Source organism: Cynara cardunculus (genome assembly GCF_001531365.2).
Source record: "Cynara cardunculus var. scolymus isolate 2C chromosome LG 13, CcrdV1, whole genome shotgun sequence".
Classification (NCBI taxonomy): domain Eukaryota; kingdom Viridiplantae; phylum Streptophyta; class Magnoliopsida; order Asterales; family Asteraceae; genus Cynara; species Cynara cardunculus.
In genome coordinates this window covers 9,349,012-9,371,208 of record NC_037540.1, presented here as the reverse complement: position 1 = coordinate 9,371,208, position 22,197 = coordinate 9,349,012, and the positions used below count along the sequence as shown (strand labels likewise).

The 22,197-nt window shown below is 37.3% G+C and overlaps 1 protein-coding gene across 1 annotated transcript; it reads left to right on the top strand.

The window, feature by feature from the left end:
• The first annotated feature begins 3,772 nt into the window (after nucleotides 1-3,772).
• Nucleotides 3,773-20,478, top strand: LOC112524528 (probable sodium/metabolite cotransporter BASS4, chloroplastic). Its single transcript, XM_025134381.1, has 14 exons — nucleotides 3,773-4,021; nucleotides 4,166-4,271; nucleotides 5,538-5,645; nucleotides 6,813-6,880; nucleotides 7,159-7,237; nucleotides 7,528-7,586; nucleotides 7,695-7,763; nucleotides 8,888-9,001; nucleotides 9,666-9,687; nucleotides 10,084-10,151; nucleotides 12,945-13,030; nucleotides 18,732-18,861; nucleotides 18,976-19,077; nucleotides 20,204-20,478. The coding sequence occupies exons 1-14, from the start codon at nucleotides 3,809-3,811 to the stop codon at nucleotides 20,276-20,278; spliced, it is 1,299 nt and encodes a 432-aa protein (XP_024990149.1). The 5' UTR covers nucleotides 3,773-3,808; the 3' UTR covers nucleotides 20,279-20,478.
• The last annotated feature ends 1,719 nt before the right edge of the window (nucleotides 20,479-22,197 follow it).

Sequence of the window (22,197 nt, the reverse complement as noted above, 5' to 3'; positions counted from 1 at the left end):
AAGAAGCTGTGCACACAAATAACAATCTCAGTAACAAACTAAGATAAATTAATGAGGTAGGGCTTTATGGTAATGAATTTAATGTGGCATATAATTGCACCCAAAATGAATTTAGGTCCTTGCACCAAATATTCCAAAGTTGGCAATTAGGAGGTTATTGGTGCCACTTGGTGCCATAGGTGAGGGTTAACCAGGAGCGGGCCTTTTGGCTTACTTATCAGTCCTACGGCTCTACTATTCTTTGTTTTTTGCTATGTTTAGGTTCTTGTACTTTTTTCTATGCCTTTCCTGTATTTACTTGTTTTACCTTTTTATTTTCGTTATTACCCATTGTACTTGCTTCTTCTACATTTCCACAACTCCTCTTACTTTTCATTAACCTGTCAATCAAGGCTTTCTAATTTTTTGACAAGGTGTCTGGGTCTCTCGACTTCCCCAGAACTTTTTCCCAAAAACTTTTCTCTAAGCCGGTGGTCTTCATGGAAACCTCTCTGCTCCTTGCGATAGAGGTGAGATATGCGTACATCCTTGGTCCTTTATTTCTATCCACGGATGCCAAAACTAAATGGTATAAAATTTAAATTATGCAATAATGATATTGAAACAAAAATACATAATAGAAAAGCTATATTCTTCTATCTCTAGTCAAAAAATATAAATACAATTAACAGATTTAACATATTAAGATACTTTTGAACATATCTATAACAAATATGAGGGAACATAAACATATAATGACTAATATAAACTATAAAGTTATAAGCACCTTGACTCAATTAACATATTTAATATGAAGTTATAAGTACAGACCACATTTAACATCTAAAAAGATATTAACACTTGAAATTTAAAACATGAACTATCAAGTCATTAACTTATATAACCTAGAACTAACAACAGATTTTGAGACATGACTGTTCTACGATTAACCTATAGCACGTGACCATAAATCTTGAATTCTAGGTGTACCCTGACACAAGGTTGCATAACAGATTATCTTTCACAGGTTAAACCAAACCTGAGCCTCCTCTTTTGATGGTAAATCGAGGCCCCTGCTATGATCTATATATAAAAGGTTGATCCTAACCTAGACTTATGGAATAGATCCTATAATCAAATGAAAATGGAAACACTCATGCCTGCTAAGTGCTAAAATTTTGCTGGCATTGAAGTTGGTTCTAGTTGCTGTATTTATGGTGCTCTTTTATTACTTCCTACTATGCTTCTTGGCGAAATTTTTGGCTTCCATTTTTTCTTTAGAATGCTTTATTATTTTTAGTTATTTTTGAAGGGTGGTAAGTTGCTTTTCTCGTAATGCTGAAGTGTCGTACTTTCTCAGACGCTAGATGAGAACATTTCTGGATTGCCCCAGTGATATCTTAAATCATCAGGCTTCATTGTTAGATAAATGATATCTAAATACATACTTACAACATGCTGGAATACTTGTTAGCTTCTGAAACCAATAGTCAAGCATTCATTTGTGTGTGAGTTTTTATATTTATATGCACATGAATGTCGGTATGCTCCATATTCATTGATGGGTTATATGTCTGCTTTGAGGAGGTGCATGATTCGAGTGACCTCTTAAGACGACATATATGGATATACATTTGATCTAATCTAATAGTTGGCATGCCCTTACTCTAGAAACTTGGGAAATCTGTGTGATTAATGTGCTGGAAATTTAGGTCATCTTTGGTCTTGCTTTGTTGCCAGACTGTTCTGTGTAGCAAGGAATTGAATTGGGGCTCGTTTAGAAAACACTTACCGAGTAAGTGCTTACCAGTTGTCACTTACCTTACCAGGTGAAGGGGTGAGCATGACAAGGACCAAATATTTTAGTCGCTAAGTGAGAGAGAGAGAACTCTTACGTGGTTAGAACTTACAGGGTAAGAGACGCTTACCAACAATCCAACTGGATGGCCGACAATGATATGTGACAAGATAATTGAGGGTGGTGATCTTGGCGGTAAGTGCTTACCCGGTAACCATTTGGTAAACAGCCTTTTTCTGGTGCATGCTGCTTTTGCACAAGATGATTTTTGAATTGCTTTTTAGGCTTTAGATGTCATTTTTTTGGAAGGAAACTCAGAAAGAATGTTGTTGAGTTGGGTTTTCTGGTGTACAGAAACTAGTCATTTTCTAGGATTTGCTGGTTGTTGTTGTCGTCCCACATCAGCTAGACTTGTACCATTTCTTCTGTATATAATGTTGGAACCTCTCTTTTCTTCTCAATGGCTCGTTTGGAGAATGATTTGGGGGTTTCACATATTCTCACATGACACATAGCCGAGGTGTGCCACTCTAAGGACTGGTCATTAGAGCTGGCTAACCCCTCTCGGCACTTGGGACAAATTGTGTTGGTCTGGTGGAGCCCTATATTGGCTAGACTTGTACCATTTCTCTTGTGTATGTTGAAACCTCTTTTTTCTTCTCAAGGGATCTTTTGGAGAGTGATATGGGGTTGCACTTATTCTCACACCGGTCAACTTTTTGCATGTCCATAAAAGTAGCAGCTTATTGGTTTTGCATGTCCATAAAAGTAGCAGCTTATTGGTTATTAATTTGAGGACTGACAAATGAGAACCTGTATAACAACTTCACCCTTGCAGGATTTGTATAGTTAAAAATATATGATTGTAAGCAGTGTTTGCTTCTATTTGTACATGTAAATCTTCTCTTTGCCTCATCTGTGTAATTTTTTGGGGGTAACATTTTAGGGATTTTTGGTGTCATCTATAATTATTAAATTCTAAATGGATACAAGTAATTTGGGGATCTTTACGTCAGATGGTGATCCAATTTTGTTTGATAAACCTGGCATTTGACAAACAATATTAGAATGCAAAGACTTTTCAAACTTCCTTGATTGATTTACACGTCGAGAGTAGTGTACATTGAGAGGGTATAATACATATGTAATATTGGTGTGTACCAATTTGTTTTCTAAACTTTCATGATTCATGTACGAATTAAAGAAATACTGCTCTATAAAGATTCTTATATGTTGTACTTTTCTTTGTCTAGAGTTTTATTTTCTTTCCATTGGATTTTTGGTTTTCTGGTACAAGGTTTTAACTAGACAACAGTTTATGAATCATTGCTCATTAACTCGATACAAATCTTTATAATAAAAATGGATTACTTGTCGGCCTAAAGAGAATTGATAAAAAAGACGTGACAACTTTGAGTTTTTTCTCCTTACATGATTTTCAAGCTTTCTTGTTGTAAGGCGACGAATCTACGAATCTAAGTTTTTTTTTTAAAGTATATAATAAATTTATATACGACAAATGCAACAAATAAATTCACACATCCTTCTCACTTATGGGGAGATTTGAACCCCTGACCTCCTAGAAGGCCAAGGGCTATGATACCGCTAGGCCAAAGGCCCTTTGGTACATTAGCATGGTAATTGATTAATTATTCAACCGGTTATCCGAATACTTAAAATGTTTAAAACTTTACATCTTAAGTATTAAAATAGAAGTTTTGAAAATACGTTACTTAAAATAAAAATCAAGTTAAAAGTACGTTACTTTTTCATAGAGTTTGTTCTTTAAATAATCATAAGGTTTTATCCATTTCTATGTTTTGACAAAGGCAAATAGTGAAATAGGCAATTGCCGTTTGAACTTTGTCAAGGGATATAAAGGGTTATTTTACTAATATGAATGGCGAAATTTGTCATTTTGTATAAGTTAGGGGGGTCAAAGTGGAAGAAATCTTTTTAACTTTGGAGTAACTACCAGTCGACACAAATGGTTGTGTGAGGCTAGCTAGCTTGTGGTTCTACTCGGGGCAAATGGCGGGAACGCTTCAAACCCTAATAAGCCTCACTTCTCCGGTGACCGGAGCCGCTCCGTTCCGATCGAGGAACCACAGGCTGACGTCATCACTTTTTGGCTTTTCCGGCAATCGTTCTTTCGGTTCCATTGACAGCAAGCCATCGTTTCCTCGAAAACTCCGTTCATTTACCGGAACACTCGTAATAAGAAACAGCACGAATTCCGCTCAGGTTTTTTAGTTTTTTACATACTATTTTATTCGTCTAAGAGGTGTACATAATTGAAATTACCTGCTGTGGAAAGTGGAATTACAACTGATAGGGTTATAATTTATATGTATGATATGAAGAGTAGTAGTGTGGTCGGAGTTTCAGGGAAATGATGATGCGAATCAACCTCCACAAGAGTTGGGACTTTCGAACTTTTTGGTTTCTGCAGAACCTTTGTTGAAATTTGCTGCTAGCAATTTTCTGCCATTAGGTAATGTTGTCTGTTTCTGTATAACTGGATTATTTATGTGTTTATGATGTTTTGTTTGAATGTTACAAGATAGGGAGCTGGAAAAGGACAATTTGAAGATTTTGTGTAACTTGGCTAAATCTAGCATTCTAGCTAAATTCTTTTTTGAGATTAGTGAAGTTATTGACTTAGTTCCTTTAGCCAGAAAAAATGTCAATAAAATGGTCCAAAAACCAAGTGGCCTTTGACTCAGTGGTACCGGCCTCTTTACAACCCTTACATTGTGATTTCAAGTATGTTTTGTCTGAGATCCTTGCCATTGTAAAATGAAAGTAAAATTAACTGGTTCAAAACATGTAGCATTGTGATGGATAACAACAATCACAAGTTTTTTTTTAGTCCGATCTTTTTATTAGCAGGCTTAATGAAACCGGTGGAAATTATATAGAGGTGAACGTATTGGGTTCTTGGAAATTAATAACATCATTCCATTTGCTCTTATGCAAGAGTAAGGCTAACTTCCTTGATGTATTTCACCAGCTCAAGTATCTTTTCACTGCTTCCTGCATGTTGATCTTTGCCAAATGTTGCGTCTTCTAATGGCCTCCTCTTGGGAAGAAAATTGTTTTTCTTTTTGAACCAACTAAGTTGACATTCTTGGTAAAGAGGCAACAGCTTGGGTGGCTGATTAGCTAATCCAGATTCGAGAGAGGCTAGCACTTCTGTGGTAGATGCATGAAATTATATAGTATGAATAAAGTAGTGCTCTGCTCATATGCTCATATCTCCAATAATAAGTTGTGTGGCATAGGGCGAAGTGGGCCTTTTAAATGAGCTAGACAATCTCTATGACGACCATACCCAGGAACAGAGTTGAATAATTGGAGACCTGATTGATAAGAAGGATGTTTTTGGTATTTTGACATTTTTCTTCTCAAATCGTTTTTTTTTATTAACCTGGATATCCAACCCGCTATGCGAGCCGACTAATCCCAGGGCGACCACTTGCTTTGCAGATAGCCCGGAGTCACCGCATTTGAATCTCCGTGGCCACAATGGGATTTTTATTCCTCCTTGGATTTGAACCTGAGACCTCCTGGTACTTTTGACCTTTGGAGCCAAGCTCAAACCAATCAGGCACCACCCTTCTCAAATCGTTTTTGCATCATCATTACTGGCTAATCTTATATTTGTGATGAATCAGATCCTCTGTGATATGGTTACCGTATTTATTGTTTTACAGAACATAACTTACTGATACTTGGTTTTTTGATTAACCCGGTGCAGCGCTTATCGGAGGAGTAGCATTAGGCCTCACAAATCCTAGTCTCGGATGTCTTGCTCATAGTTATCATTTATCAAAATTCAGCACTTTTGGGATATTTATCATATCAGGTAAGAAGATGAGACTGTTAGTCAGAGCAATCTTTATTTTAATGGTTTAATCACTTGAAAGAAAGTCATACTTCTATTGATACATCAATATGAAAAATATTGTATTTACGTGGTAATTTGACAAACTTACTTTAATCCATGCAGCAACTAATGCTTTAGTCAATTTAAGGACTGACATTTAACAATTTAATGTAGCATGGCAAGTTATTTTTTTAAGCCACTAGGAAGTTCCATGTATACAAGATCTACATGGTGGCCCTTGCCCTTTAGGAGAATTATCAAAAAGCCTCCTCTTATCTTTACACTATCAGGGCAACAGTTTCCTGGAAAGAACCTGATCAACAAAAACGCCCAAAATATGACACCAACTCAAATTGGCCTCAATTAGAGTTGCTTGTGACTCATAAAGGGTCTCCAAATCAAGGGCTGAGAATCATATGGCAAAGGAGGTGTTTGAATGGAGGTGAGTCAACCCCACCGCCCCCTTCTGCAGCCACCCATTGGTGGTCAATCAGCAAATGATTGGGCACCTTCTCAAAATTGGACCTACTTCTAGGACGGTTTTACTACATAGAATTAACGATTACTAATTTCAATAATACCTGCTTCACAGCCTCTTCACTTTTCGTCAGATAGCTATACCCGCAATGTAGAGCTGTGGTCCATACAATGGATTGAAAACTTGTCTCGTGTTGTTTGAAAGGATTTTCAATTCATGTTAAACAAGTTTAGAGATCTCTAGGTGTTACTAATCCTTTTACATATCTCGTCTTGAAGAAGGGGAGGTCTTTGCCTTTTCTTCATTAGTTTGCCTTTGTTTCTTCTTTCATATTACTTTCTAAAGAACATGAAGGGTATTTGAGAAATAACAGATAAATTTTTTTCTGTTTGTTTAATTGATAGAACCATGATAATTCCTTAAATAATAGAGTTGTGCCATGTGTTTTAATATATATTTAAGCGTACATTTAATAGATACTTTAAAGTCAGCATGCCTCATGTAAAGTCTACATGCAATGTAAGAATATTTTATTGGGAGATCTAAGCTTTTAAAGTTGTTAAATTGGTTAAACAACTTTACTTTGTTAAATTCGCTAATGGCTAACTGTATGCCTTTTTGGTTATAAACCATTTTAATCACCATATCCTTCTTGTTTCCACAAACAGGACTGACACTGCGTAGTGAAGAAGTTGGTGCAGCTGCTGAAGCATGGCCAGTCGGACTTTTTGGCCTAGTATGAACTAAAAATTATATAATTGCCATCTTGATTTTGTAGGTTCATTTTTTCACTTTCCTTTTTCATCTTGCAGATCACTTTAACAGAAGTGATAGCGTTAGCATCTGGGAATTTTTGTTAGTAATTATAGGAGTATGGACTGAATCAAATTTTGAACTCAAAACTTGTGTTGTTTTTGCTACTCTCTGACTGGCATCATACATAGTTCAATAAGCAATTTGTGTGTAAAGTAAATGATGATGTTCTGATACACTCCCTGATTGTTGTCAGTGCAGGCTTCTATTTTATTGTTTACTCCCCTCCTCTCCAGAATTGTCCTGCAACTTCACCTCCAACCTCAAGAATTTGTCACAGGTCTGGCCATAGAAAAGGACCTGCGATACATTTATACTCATTAACAATTAGAAACATATAAACTGGCCCCAACTTCCTACTACATGTCTCTAAGGTTCCAGTTAATGATAATAAAGGTCATTTAAGTTTCAAAATAACAGACAGGTCTCTTAACTTCCATGAGAAATGCAAACAAAATCTCAAATCTCTTAATTGGCATCACCAGCTTCCATCCTGTATCTTTCTAAATCTCTCATTTCTTGAAGTAGTTTCTTTGCTTATCCTTTTGTCATTTTCTATATTTCCTACAGGACTAGCTCTATTTTGCTGTATGCCAACAACATTATCAAGTGGAGTTGCTCTAACCCGGGTCAGTTGATTGTTCTAGAAAACTTTCTCTAATTACTGATTTGGTTTTAATCACTACAAGATTGAGAAAAGTTGATTATGACCAGAGATATGAAATTCGGTGATGCAGCTTGCTGGAGGTAATTCAGCCTTGGCTCTTGCGATGACTATAATATCAAGTCTGTTGGGAATTCTGATTGTAAGTTTGAAAGCAATGACCTTGATGTTCCTGCCTAAAATAGTTTACATACTTTTAATAGAAATTTGTGGTACCATCACATCATTGTGACTTTAAAACCCAAGATTGTAAAATATTAGTCAACCTACATTTTTCGAACTTCCCTGCAACTTCAGTGGCTCAGTGCTAATGTGATGTGTATTCTTTTTGGCACATCTACCTTCCAATGGATGGTTTGATGCATATTCCTTTTCTCCATTCATTATTAGGTGGTCAAGAAGAATCAGCAGTATGACATAATTGCTAAAGCAGTTACTATTTTCCATAGAATTTACTAGTTTATCTGAACCTTAAAAAAACTTCTAGAAACTTCATGGGCATCCTCATTGTCATTTGGGACATAAGGGAAATTATTGTTTGTAATGTTTAATAAATAGTTTCCTTCATTGATACCTAATTGTGTTTTCAACCTGATTATATAGGGATTTCGGCCCAATAGACATGAAACTAGATTCCTAGAGCTAAGAGGATCCTAAAAAGCTAGTACATGATATACCCTAATCATAATACAATATCTCACACCTGAACATCAGGGATGCAAATATTTTGGGTAGTTTTGACATTATTTATATTGTCATCTCCTCATGCAGTCGTGCTTACATGTAAGCATGCTTGTACTTGTTTCTTCTGGTGCATTATACACTATCTATTTTGCTAACTTTGTGGATTCTGTTTTTCTAGTTTGTTCATGCTGAAGGGTAGTTTATATTAGTCCTCGAGTTATTTTGGTTTTTTTTTCATGCACCCATAAAATATTCAAGTTCAAGGAGATGGTGCAAGTTCCCTTATGCTAGACCAGATTGATATACCATCCTCTAGATCGATTTTACCAATTAAATGATTGAATAGAAGTTTAGGTCTCTTCTTTTTGTGAATTTTTCAACCCTATGTAAATATCTCATCCATTTAATAACTACATCCACCCCAGATTCCCTAGAAGCATCTCTGGATCAAAACTGTATAAACCACTTATCTAAATATATTTATATTGTAGTATGTTTTAGTTGTCTCTTCAGAGTGAACTTCTCATGGACAAGTATAGTTTAAGCATTATTCTCATTTATCGTGCATTCCATATCTTGTAGGTTCCTTTTTCTATATCAAAACTTATAGCTGGTGGAATGGGTGCATCTGTTCCGGCTGACCAATTATTCAGAAGCCTTATTGTCACACTTTTGATACCTTTGATTTTGGGGAAGGTAACACACTGTTTGTCATGCTTTCACTGAGACATTTATATCACGGAACCTTCATAAGCTATGTTTGGCATACTAGCTGTTGGCTGATAAGCTAGCTGTTGGCTGATAAGCTAGCTGTTGGCTGATAAGCTAGCTGTTGGCTGATAAGCTAGCTGTTAGTTGATAAACTAGTCACGTTTGGTAAAAACTAGCCGATAGGCTAGATGACAATGTGAATTTACCTAAAAGGATTGGTTCTTGGTCATTTATGTAAAATATAAGGGGCATTGTTGGAAAAAAGTGACAAAACTCCTGTTGCTTAGTGAATGCTACCTGAAATACTTTTCAAAAGCTAGCTTATAAGCTAGTTTGTGGTTTACCAAACATGGATTTTTTAATAAGCTCAAAAAACAAACTAGATTATAAGCTTGTTAATGGTTGCCAAATAACGCCTTAATAGTTCTGTGAATTGCATTATGCCTTTGTAGGAGATAATGAGAGTTGGCTGTTCCACATAAGATATTCCATTGTAGTTTGTACATGGCAAAGTGTCAAAACTGAAGAAGAATGTACACACGGAAAGTCAGTTTTGACATTTAGGGGAAATTTTAGTCTTGACTTCAATGTATTGCCCATGTTGGATACAAGTTACTCATAAGTTCCTTTTCCTTTTTCTCATTGACAGGTTTTTCGGGAATCCTTTAAAGGTGATTTTTCTTACTCTATCTCATTTCCAAGTTTTTCTTGGCTGGTTGTATTTAAAAAAGCGAATTTGGAGACCCTAGTATGTATGAAAACTTGAAGTTATTGATATCTATCGTTGCAAAAAGGATAATTCTCAAAATTCCTCTTTTGTGAGGGTAGTTATTCCTAATATTTGGAGTTTTGAATCTCCTATGACGAGTGTGATGTTTGATGTAAAATATGAAGCGAATAGAATGCTGTAGCTTTGAAACATTGATGTATAAAACAAGATAGGTTATCAATTTGAACATTTTGCCTAATTGGTCATTATGCACAAATCTTCACTTGAAATCATCAACGTCTTAAAGGATATTTGTCTACTGAGCATTTTCATAATTGTCCAAGTTCATTCATTGCAGGCTTGGCGGATATTGTTGATAGTAATCGTAAGCTCTTATCAGTAGTGAGTGCAATATTACTAAGTTTGGTAAGAACAAACTTTTGCATTGCTGTTTCATCTTTTTTGAATTCTGCATCAGTTACTAAAGAATGGAAAGAAGAGAAAACATCCTGCAATAGCTACAAATACTATCCTGATACGCCTTTTCTCATTTATATACTGCCGATGATCACGGTTCATGCCTCTTGCAATTGCATCATGATGATGGTGTTTACTGATATAAAAACTATTATCCTAAATCAGAGGCATGTTTATGATCGTGAAATAAATGCAATGCCTTTAGTGTTTTGGGGTTGTTGCTATATAATGGGTTGATTCTGAATGTTACTGAGTATGTAGCTCAGACTTGCAAATATACACTTGTATGTTTGCATGTAGGCACTTCTGAACATACAATTTGTTTCACTAGTGCAAAATGGACTTCTTGTTTTTCAAGGGTCCAAAATAGCAAATACTCAGCTTTTATCAGACATTCTGAAATCTTGCATAGTGGCTAGCATGAACCCAGAGCTTGAGCAATTAATGTGGTGATTTGAATGAAGAGATTTTTATGACTCTACCACAAGGCTTTAGAAACAAAGGCAAAGAGGTTTACAGGTTGAAGAAAAATATTTACAGCTTCAAACAACACCAAAGTAGTGATGCTTGAGCATTGACTCTTGTTTGGACGATAAGGTAAACATCAGTATGTTACACAAGAAATTCTGCAATGAGAATTTTATTATTTTATTTTGGTAAGTTATTGATATGCTGGTTGTGAGAAGGACAGTACACTGAAACTGTGGTTATTCACGACTTTCGATATGAAAGGCGTAGGCCAACTGGACAAACAGCAAGCAGAAAATCACACAAGTTATACAAACATCAAAACAGTGAGGATGTTGATAGGTATGAGAAAGATCACATGAATGGTGCTAAGCCAGTTTGAACACCAGTTTTCACTTATTTTAAGCTTAGCATGAAAGTTCCATACGGCAAAGGAAGGAAGATTGAAAATGGAAATGATTCCTTATTACTTTTACTATCTTGCAAGGTGTTTGCAATTGTACATACAGGATTCAGTATTGCTTATGCAGTTAGCTTTGCCAATAGATGTCTTGGACATAATTTTTTTTTAGTGTTAAGGGAACATAAGTGCTTATAATTTACAGGACCAGAAGCAATCCTGGAAGGATTGACAAATTCTGACATTGCAAATGATGTTGATGGTAGAACAAACACATAAGAAATATTTTTACTTTCACAGGGAGATCTCTTATGGGCAATCCAAACTACAAAGATGTGCTGCCTTGTCAACAAAATAAGCTGAGTTTTTCGTTGTTTCTGAATTATTGAAGAGATATGGCTACAGCTTTTTCTTCTTGAATTGGGTGTCTCGTGGGATGAGTACATGATATTCTATGACATTCAATGATTGATTACCAGTGTGCTATGTATTGTTCCCATATGTAACACATTGATATTCATATCATTAGCTTCGAGATGCAGTTGAATATCACTTGTTCATCATGAAGGGTATGTACTAGCAATTAGCAAAGACCTGACATGCTCATGAAGATTTACTTGATAGAAGCTCGAGTTTTGTAGAAACTAAATGGGGATGTACTAATAAGATTTACTAGTATCCTACATAGGAAACTTATTGGGTATATTCGTCGCCCATGTGGGGGACAAAGAAAATTTGGTGGGATGAGATCATATAAAAGAAGAGATTGAGAACAGATTGTGGTAAAAAGTTGAATACAAACAATGGGAAAAGGAGGAAACCGGCAGAGGAGGGACATTTTGGTTAGAGCAAGCACCGACTTTGGTACCATTTTATAGACATAAAATCAAGTTATGAAGCTCCTACAAGTAAGGTCGAACTTCTCAGTTGAAATTGTATGACAAAGGAGGAGTTGATTTTAGTGTGGAGTGTTGTGAACATACTAGAGAGTATAAAAGCGCTCAAGGGTGTTCCATTATCATATTTGAATATAGGTAATCAGTATTGTACCACAAGTGTTGGGGAACATAAACTAAAACTGCCATGGGTTTTTCTTTTGTGTAGTGCCGGTGATCACAGTGAGTGCATTCTCAATTCTCAGTCTGTTACTTGACAATTCAGTTTATACTCGATCATATAGTGGAAAAAATGTGCTTTTTTACCTTCTTTTGAGGGATTATGATAAAAACCCACTAAAGACATACTCGAGGAAAAGGAACCGGGTCACAACTGCCAATATGGGGCAGTTGAATTCTACTTTTGGGAATTGGCTGAATCCATTAGGCCAAAACAATTGATGGTTCAACTGGCTGAATTTACTCAAATCAATTGATGGCTAACCAAGGAATTAGGGAGCAATTACCACACTTGATTTTAGCAGTTACCATACTTAATTCTAAGAATAGGATAGTATAAATAACAGGCTTGCTTATCATTGTTATCATCGAAGTTACTCATATTTATCTTTTCTTGTAAACGGAGACCTTGCCCCTCTCGAATCGGGCCACTATCAATAAAAAGCTAGCCTATTCCTATTCTTATTAATTTAGTACCTATCAGATTACCACATTGAATTTTGATTTTCCTTTTTTAAAGATGTATTTGGTGTTTTCAATTGGCAAATACAAAGGTCACTTGTGTCTTGTATTTCAAAACTTGTTTTTGATTTTTATGCTTTGTTGAGTGGTTTTGAATGTGGTACTCCTGCTAATTACAGTTGGTTAACATCCACGAAAACAAATCTGTTCATTCTTTCTTCTTCCTATCTAGTCACTGCTATGTGTGTTACCAAATTAAATCCAACTTTTGTGTTTTATGACTGTAATCTTATTTAGGTCCCTTGGATACAAGTGAGTAAATCAAGATCGCTGCTTCTGATGGTTAAGCCCACAGTTTTTCTTGTAGCTGTCTTAATGGGAGCGTATGTTTTTATGAATTCTCTCTTATCTTGTAGTGTGCAAAGATTATTTTTTAATTTCATCTAGTTGTATTAACTTTAAGATAGTTACAATCTTAGTTCCATAGCTAGGATCAACATGAGTTATGGAGTTCATGATCTCTCTTTTTCACAACGAGAGTTTTATCAAACTCTACACAGCTTGAGAAATATACTACTCCCTCCATCCCAAAATAAACGTCCACAATGAAGAAGGCAAATAGCTTTACAAATGTGTAATTATTACACTTCTTATCAACTAAATGACAAGTTTAACCTAAATAATAGAGGGAATAATGAATTTCTCCATCTCATAATTAAGGACAGAATTGGAAAGTAGACACTTACTTTTGAATTAAACACTTATTTTGGGATAAACTAAAATAGAAATGTGGACACTTATTTTGAAAGCAAGGGAGTACTAACCATTACATTTTTGCTTATAAAGATTTTTCAATACTGACCTACTTCATTCCATCATGGAGTCTGGGGTCTGATAAATCTCCTTATATCTGCAAACTTTCTAACTTGTGTTGTTTTTCAATTTGAATACACTGGTCCTACTTTTTGTCAGGAGCCTGATCAACATTGCTGAAAATGTGTAAATCTTTTTGCTTTAGGAGATGTTGTTGCCTTCAATAAATAGGGCCAATACAGGATATATACAGAATGTACTACAGAATATTCACAAAATATTTTATAATCCTTTTCTATTCTATCAAACCCCCGCAGTCGGAGCGGGAGGAGGACGGACGCTCAGACTGGACCGAAAGTTAATAAAAAGCTGCCGAGGGAGTCCCATCTGCATACTTAGTGAATATATCTGCATACTGGTAGGATGAAGGAACATGAAGTGCTCAAACTTGGCCTAGAGCAACTCGTCCCGGACGAAATGAATATCCATCTTCACATGCTTTGTCCGCTGATGTTGAACGGGGCTGCCATACAAGTAGATCGCACTTACATTGTCACAGTAAACTATCTTGGCACGACGAAGAGGACAATGAAGTTTGAGCAAGAGATTGCGAAGCCAACAATGTTCAACGACAACTTTAGCCACGCCTCGATATTCTGCCTCGACACTAGAGAGAGAGAGAGAGAGAGAGTAGGTTGGCGTTTCAAAAACCAAGAAACAAGATTTTCACCTAAGAACACACAACAACCTGAGGATGAGCATTGTGTGTCAGGGCACCCTCCCCAGTCAACGTTCATATAGGCACCAAACTCTAAAGTACCTTTGATGTATCAAATAATATGCTTCACCGATTGGAAGTGAGGCTCCTGTGGTGCATGCATAAAAAGGCGGACCCGTTGCACTGCATAACTAATATCAGGTCGTGTGAAAGTAAGGTATTGGAGAGCTCTGGCGAGGCTATGATATAGAGAAGGATCATTCATGACCGGCCTTGTAGTATCGCTAAGCTTAGATTTCACATCCACGGGTGTAGCAACAGGTTTACATGTGGTCATGCTAGCATGGTCGATAATTTCCTCATCATACTTTCTTTGAGAAAGAAAAAGACCGTCTGTGACTGCAACGTCTAGGAAATAACTCAAAGGGCCCAAGTCGATTATTGGAAATTCAGACTTTACATGGGAGATAAGTGCAACTCATAGAGCATTAGAAGAGGTAGTGAGCACAATATCATCAACGTAGAGGAGTAAATAAGCAAGATCTTTACCCTTTCGATAAATGAACAATGAGTTATCAGACTTGCTGTTTATAAATCCCAACTTTAGAATGTAAGCAGCGAACCGTTGATAGCAAGCACGTGGGGCCTGCTTGAGGCCATATAAGGATTTTCGAAGCAAACAAACATGATGAGGAGCATTAGGGTCGACAAAGCCTGGTGGTTGATGCATATAAACAACCTCCTGCAGGTTACCATGTAGGAAAGCATTTTTAACATCAAGCTGGTGGATAGGCCATGATCGTGCCGTAGCCAAGTTACCACCGGACTGAAAGTCTCAACGCAGTCAATGCCCACTCTCTGTGATTTGCCATTGACTACCAACCTAGCCTTATGTCCTTCAAGAGTACCATCCAACCAGAATTTATTTTTCAATAACCACATGCACCGGATCACATGAGCCCTGGGAGGGAGAGGTACCAAATCCCATGTGTCATTTTTAATCAATGCACTATACTCATCGCGCATCGCTGCATTCCAATTAGGGTCTTGTAGGGCTTGGATATGGGAACGAGGTACATAAGAAGTAGGGACACTGGTGTCGAGGTTGAAGTATTGTTTAGGCTTATAAATGCCGTGTTGGCTCCTGGTTGTGATAGTTCGGGGAGGTGGTGCAGGGGGGGGGGGGTTTGTTGAATGGATGTGGGTCAGGAGGTGGTGGAGATGGGGGGAAGGACGGTTTTTAGGGCGGTTTCAACGACTATTGACTTGGGTAAGAGGAGGTAAGGTGGAAGGGGTTTCAGCCTATGTATTGGACATGGATCGGGAAGGATTGGATGTGGCAAGGTGATGAGTAACGAAAGGTGAAATGCCACTATCATCGAGGAAGTGGTAAGAAGAGGATTGAAACTGGTGAACTTTAGAGAAAGGAAATTCAGACTCGACAAAGGTTACATGATGACCTTATTTTTAGATACGCCATAACAAGGTAACCCCGATGATTGTTAGGGAAACCTAAGAAGACACAAGGCATTGATCGAGGTTCCAATTTGTGTTTAGTGGTGGAAGAAATATTGGGAAAGCAAAGGCACCCTAAGATGCGAGAAGGTAGGGTTTTTGCGATACGAAATTTGAGTCGGAAAGCTATGATTTAGCAGCTTTGAGGGAAGAATGTTGTGAAGGTAGCAAGACATATGGAGGGCATAAACCCAAAAGGAGGGAGGGAGAGACGTGTGAAAGAGAAGAATACGAATGTGGTTATTAGTAGTGCGAATCATTCTTTATGCTTTCCCGTTTTGAGGAGATATGTTAGGACACGAAAAGCGAAATACCATCCCCTTTTTAGCACAAAAATTATGGAAAGTGCGTTGTTGAATTCCCTACCATTATCACATTGGAAGGATTTTAATGGGGCGTTCAAATTGAGTCCGAACAATGTTAACAAAATTTAGAAACTTGTCATACACTTGTGATTTATGTTTTAAGGGGAAAAACCCGAAGGTAATTAGAGTAATCATCAAGAAGTAAGGGATAATAGCAGTATTCCTCTTTAGAAGAACGGAGAGGTCCATAAATCATTATGTATTATTTCAAAAGGATAATGTGTTACATTTGAATAAAGAGAAAAGGGGAGTCAAACGTGCTTTCCAACAGAACATGAATTGCAGAACTTGGAAAGAGACTCCTTATTACATTGTAATAAACTTCTAGAGTAAAGATGTAGAAGAATAGATAAGCCTGGATGACCTAGACGATCGTGCCATTAGTGGAAGAGATGGCGGCAAGAGAGATGTTGTTGATGCTAGGTTGGAGGGTGGACAAAGTGAGGGGGTATAGGTCCGCAGAACTATTGCATCTCGTAAGTCTAATCCCAGTACGAAGGTCCTTCACAAAAAAACCACAAGGGTCAAACTCGATAGAAACACAATTGTCTTTGGTGAATTGTCCAACAGAGATGAGGTTTTTAATAACTTGAGGAACATAAAGTATATGGTGTAGGGAGAGGGGCGGGTGAGGTTTAGGGAGTTGGGATGAGCCGAGACCTTTAATTGGAAGGCAATGACCATTTCCCACCAAGATGTTAGTATGAGTGTGAAAATTATTTTTTTGTGCAAGGTTACCTGCATTGTTGGGTGAGATGAGAGGAAGCTCCTGTATCCATATACCATGCATCATCTGGGGGAGTAAGGCTCATAGTCTGGAATGCTTGAGCAAGATCCGTGGGTTGGTATGAAGTACCGTCACTCGGAGCCGATTGGGGAAACATTTCATAGGCTTGTTATAGCTGACGAGGACTTGCACCAAGTACTCCAGCATAGGAGTTGCGTTGCTGCTGTTGGGGGAAAGGCGTTGATAGGTGTGGACACGGTGGTGTTCCCAGTTTCCCCATGGTGCATGTTGTCCCCAATACTGCGGTTGATGCTGCCAAGGATTTCCACGACCTGCTGGTTGATGTTTTAGCGACCACCCCTGCTGCCGATTTGTCCTTCCCTACCACCGAGCCAGTTGCGGGATCTGCCTCCACGGTCACGCCCATTACCACCACCGCAGGGAGGACCGCCATTAGTGTGGTGTTGAGGAGGAGGAGGCTGACTGGTGTAGTGGTTCACCGTAGGAGGGGAAGGGGTAACAAGAGCAGTGGCATCAGGTTGAGAGCTGGCTTGTTGTGCACGCCTGGTTTCTTCAAGAACCAACCTAGAACGTGCTTTGCAAAAGGCCGGGAGAGGGTCACTTTGTTGGATCATAATAGTCAGTGTCATAATCTTGAGTCAAACCAGAAACAAGTTGAAGCACAAGTTTGCTGTCAGAAACATGGCTTCCAACATTAGAGAGTTGATCAGACAAGTTCTTCAATTGTTGACAGTAGGTAGATGCATTTTGGAAATCACGAAGATGGGTATGGCAAAGTTGATTTTCAAGATACACTCGTGTGTTCTTTTTATCCTGAAAGATGTCAGACAAATGTTGCCAAGTATCCATGGTGATGGAGTCGGGTTTAAGGATTGTTTGAAGGAGATCGGTAGAGATAATGCCATAGATCCATTGTTTAACAATGGCATCAAGTCGTTTCCACAGAAGCTCATCAATATCTGTGGGTTTAGGGATGGAGGCATCAATGATGTCAAGAACGTTGTATGCACAAGCCGCGCATAGCCGCGCATTTGAACAATTCTGCCCAAGATGAGAACTGTACCCTTTCGAGATCAAGGGTAAGGAGTAGAAGGTTACGAATGTTGGTGACAGCTAGGGCTGGATGGAAAGAGGAAGTGGGAGGAGGGGGTCGATCTTTACCTTCGGTCATGATGATGACTAGGGCAGGTGCAGATGGACAGAGAAGAAGCAAGCCTGTTGGCAGCCTAGGGCAGAGATGATGGCGAGGTTTAGAGAGAGCAGAGTAAGGGAAAAGGGGTAAGCTCTGATACCATGAAAATGTGTAAATCTCGTTGCTTTAGGAGTTGTGCATTGCCTTCAATAAATAGGATCAATACAGGGTAAATACAGAAAGTATGACAGAATATTCACAAAATATTTTATGATCCTTCCCTATTTTATCACTTGCTGTTAACTGCTACTTCCTAACTTCCCTTCTTGTTTCTTAATCCGAATATTGTCACTATATATATATATTATATATATATATATATATATATAGACGAAGGGATCGTGTGAGAAAAATTGTTAAGTTGGAAAGTATAAGAAGGGATCTCCACCCTTGATCACTTTTAGTCTCATGCCCACCCATGAACTGCGCCTTAGAAGGGGATTGATCCGGTGCATCTTATTAGTGTTGATCTTCAATTAGGATTGGTCCATGGGTGGATATCCCTTCTTACCATTCTCACCATAACTTCCCTTCTATCCGGAACCCAACCCTATATAGATGAAGGATCGTGTGAAGAAAAGATTCTGGAACCCATTTTAGAATTTTGTTATGAAGATTGAATATTCATGTAGGACCGATCAATTTTTAACTTTAGATAGTAACTTGTCTTGTGCAATAATATAATCTATGATTCATGAAACATCAATTCAAGCGAGCATCTTATGAATTGCAGGCTTCTTCACCTCATACTATTAGGTTTCAATGCCATCTCAATACAAATCCTATGTGCTGTATCTGGTGGCAGCAAGTCAGTTTTTGCGAAGAAGGAAAATTCTAGCGCCCTCTTACTTATTGCAAGTCAGGTGACAATCAATACTCCCTCTGTCCCAAAATAGTGAAAATAGTGATCTTGTTTTAATTTCATAGAACGTTTTCTTGCTTTAAACGAGAGTTGATCTGTTGCATGCTATTTGCAGAAAACATTGCCGGTGCTTGTTGCAGTTGTGGATCAACTCGGTGGTTCATTTGGTGAATCTGGTTTGCTCGTCCTTCCCTGTGTCGCAGCACATTTAAACCAGGTCTAGAAATTCTCTCCATCTGTCTTGTTTATAGCTTTTGCAGGTTGTTAAATTGTAAGCCCTTAGAGCACCATATCCATTTCAAATTGGCACATTAAATAAGTGGTGACCCTTCAAATGTGGGTTATTTTTAAGGGATAACTACAAAAGTAACCATTATGGAAAGGGACCTGCCATAAAACATGATTTAATAGTCAAAATATAAGTTGTTAATGTTGTAACACCTTTTCATTGGAAAAATACAATGGTTGTGGGAGCATATTATATGATGTAGCGAATTTAAGGGGTTATTTTATAAAATATTGAAAGTTGTACGAGAATGGATTATATAGTTAGGGGCCGTTTACCAAACGCTCACTCGGGTAAGTGAACACCAAATCACATTACCTTACAGGATGAATATGGTAAGGACCAAAAATCTTATCCAGTAAGAGTGAGACAAAGACCAAGAGTCTTACCCGGTAAATGAGGGCAACGACTCTTACCACGGTAAGATCTTACCGGGTAAATGGTTGTATACGATTCCGTTTTGGTGGACTAAAATCTTACTCGGTAAGTAAATGATAGTGTCGAATTTTACCGGTAAGCGCTTACCGGGAAAGTGTTTGGTAAACGACCCCTTAGTGTAATGGTAAGGCCACGACACGATGATGAGGCTATATATGAAGGTTTCAGGGCTGGTAATTTTACTCTGGTTTCTCTTCCAATCACTAGCCCTAAAATATTTGTATATAACCTCATCATTGTGGTCGTGGCCTTACCATTGCAATGATGGTATAACAGACCGCACAACGCATAATTCATTACGGTATTACTTTCAAAATTTTATTAAATAACCACCTAAAATTTGCTACATTATGCAATCTGCTCCACAACCGTTATATTTTTCCGACGAATAATCTGTATTTTGACCTACCATAAAAAATGTTCTTTACGCATTTTCACGAATACTGATGTATTTTCAGTTGATGGATTTTGCGAAACGTGTGGTCATTTCGTAGAAGATTCAAAAAATGGGGTCATTTTTGTAATTATTCCCATTTTTTTAACTCACACACCACTCTCTTATAGCTTGTTATGACTCATAAAAGGCAAACCATTGTTCCATTGTGGATGTTTTGTGTAGATTATCATGGACTCTTTCTTAGTAAGTTTTTGGAACAAGAAGGAACAATCACTTGGTGATGCCAAGATGGCTTAGATTGCAATCCAATGTGAAGGAAGACTAGCTTTGTTGTGGAAAAAGGGTTGGCTTTATTTTCAGAACATTTTAACTATATCCATCTCACAATCATCATGGAGTGGTAAAAAATACCAGTTCTGTTGATTGCAACAATTTTAGCGATTGTAATGACTGAAAACATGTTCGGTGGATATATTTATTTTGTTCTTTTCTAGTGATTAGAACATGCACTTGGCGTCGCGACATTTTTTTTCTAAGTATCGTGTTATCTTTCACATTTATAGATGGTCCCATGTACCTTTAAACTTCACTTCTTTTCAAATGGTGGTGGTAGCATTAAGGAAAAACGATGATTTTTTTTATTAACCTGGATATCTAACCCGCTATGCGAGTTGACTAATCTCAGGACGATCACCTGCTTTGCAGATAGTCTGGAGTCACCGCATTTGAATCCCCGTGGCCACAAGGGGGTTTTTATTTCTCCTTGGATTTAAACCTGGGGCTTCCTGATACTTTTGACCTTTGGAGCTAAGTTCAAACCAATCAAATTAGCTTTTGCACAAGTGATCCAATCATATCTAATGGATGAATGGATTGTATCAATGCTAATATTGGTTATTTTACTTCATCAATGCAATATTTTGAACCAATTTTCAACACATATAACTTAAAAAGCACCATTTATTTGTATAAATTGAAATACTAACATAATTTATAAGAGGAAAACAAGTCTTGGTACATTAAAACACCAAATAAAAATACCACAAAATAAATAATTCATCCATGATACGTGGACGGTAATTCGATTTGATTGGTATGGACTTGTTGATTTTGAAATGTCATCCGATAATTGATAAATCAAAATTGGATATTGAAATATTGGATTCGGTGTAATTTCAAATAGATATTCTATTTTATTTTGGAGTAATTTTTTAGCATTGCGTTTTTTTTAATCAAACCGAGTGCATAATCTTTACAACCGTTGAGAATTTTCTTTAATAAAGAAATTATGATAAGATAATTACTTTTAGATTATAAGATTCACAATTGATTAATTCTCTTGTTCTTGATTATTTTGACTTCTTTAAACGACAATGAAACTTAAAGATTCGTAGAAAGACTATTGGTGGCAAGTGGAAACATTTCTTTGGCCCCTTCAAGAAAAGAAAGATAAAGAAATGTGTGTGCTGAGACCCGTCACAAAAGAATCATATTCCACAGTCATTGAAGAGAGTATCGATCACTGAACCGACTATTTAAATGTAAACATGGTTACGATCCTGCTAAGGTTGAACCAACCTTGGGTAAAAATTGATTTAAAGGGGGGGGGGGGGGGGGGGGGGTGTCCTAAAGTCAAGAATCCCATACACGTCTAATGAGTTTGAAACTCTTAATTTCTAAAAAAGTTGGGTTAATAGAAATAGCTGAACCAAAGACCCTTTAGCTTGACTTTAGCATTGCTGGAGATTTCGACATTGTTTGGCCAAAATAAGCTAACTTATAAGTATAGTTGTTCATGGGTGGGACGACCCGTTAGACCCGGCCCATCCGGCCCACTAGAAATATGAGTTTGGACAACCATTATCGAGAAAATAGAGGGACTCGGATTTGTTCGTTAAAATTAACGGGCGAACATGAGCAATGTGGAAATAAATATGGACAGGCCCGTCCGGCCCGTTTATGTTTAATTAATATTTTTTTACTGTTAATTAAAATTACATTATTAAAGTTATAGGATAGGAGTTGGATTTTTTTTTCTTGAGAACCCAAAAGGCCCTACATTATCATTGTTAGCTTACTGTTACTTTTCCGGTTGTAACAATCATTAATATTAATTACTATTAATTATAAATAAATATAAATTAATTATTAATTAATATTACTTATATCAATTTTTTTATATTATTATATATTTTTATTAAATATGATGAGTTATC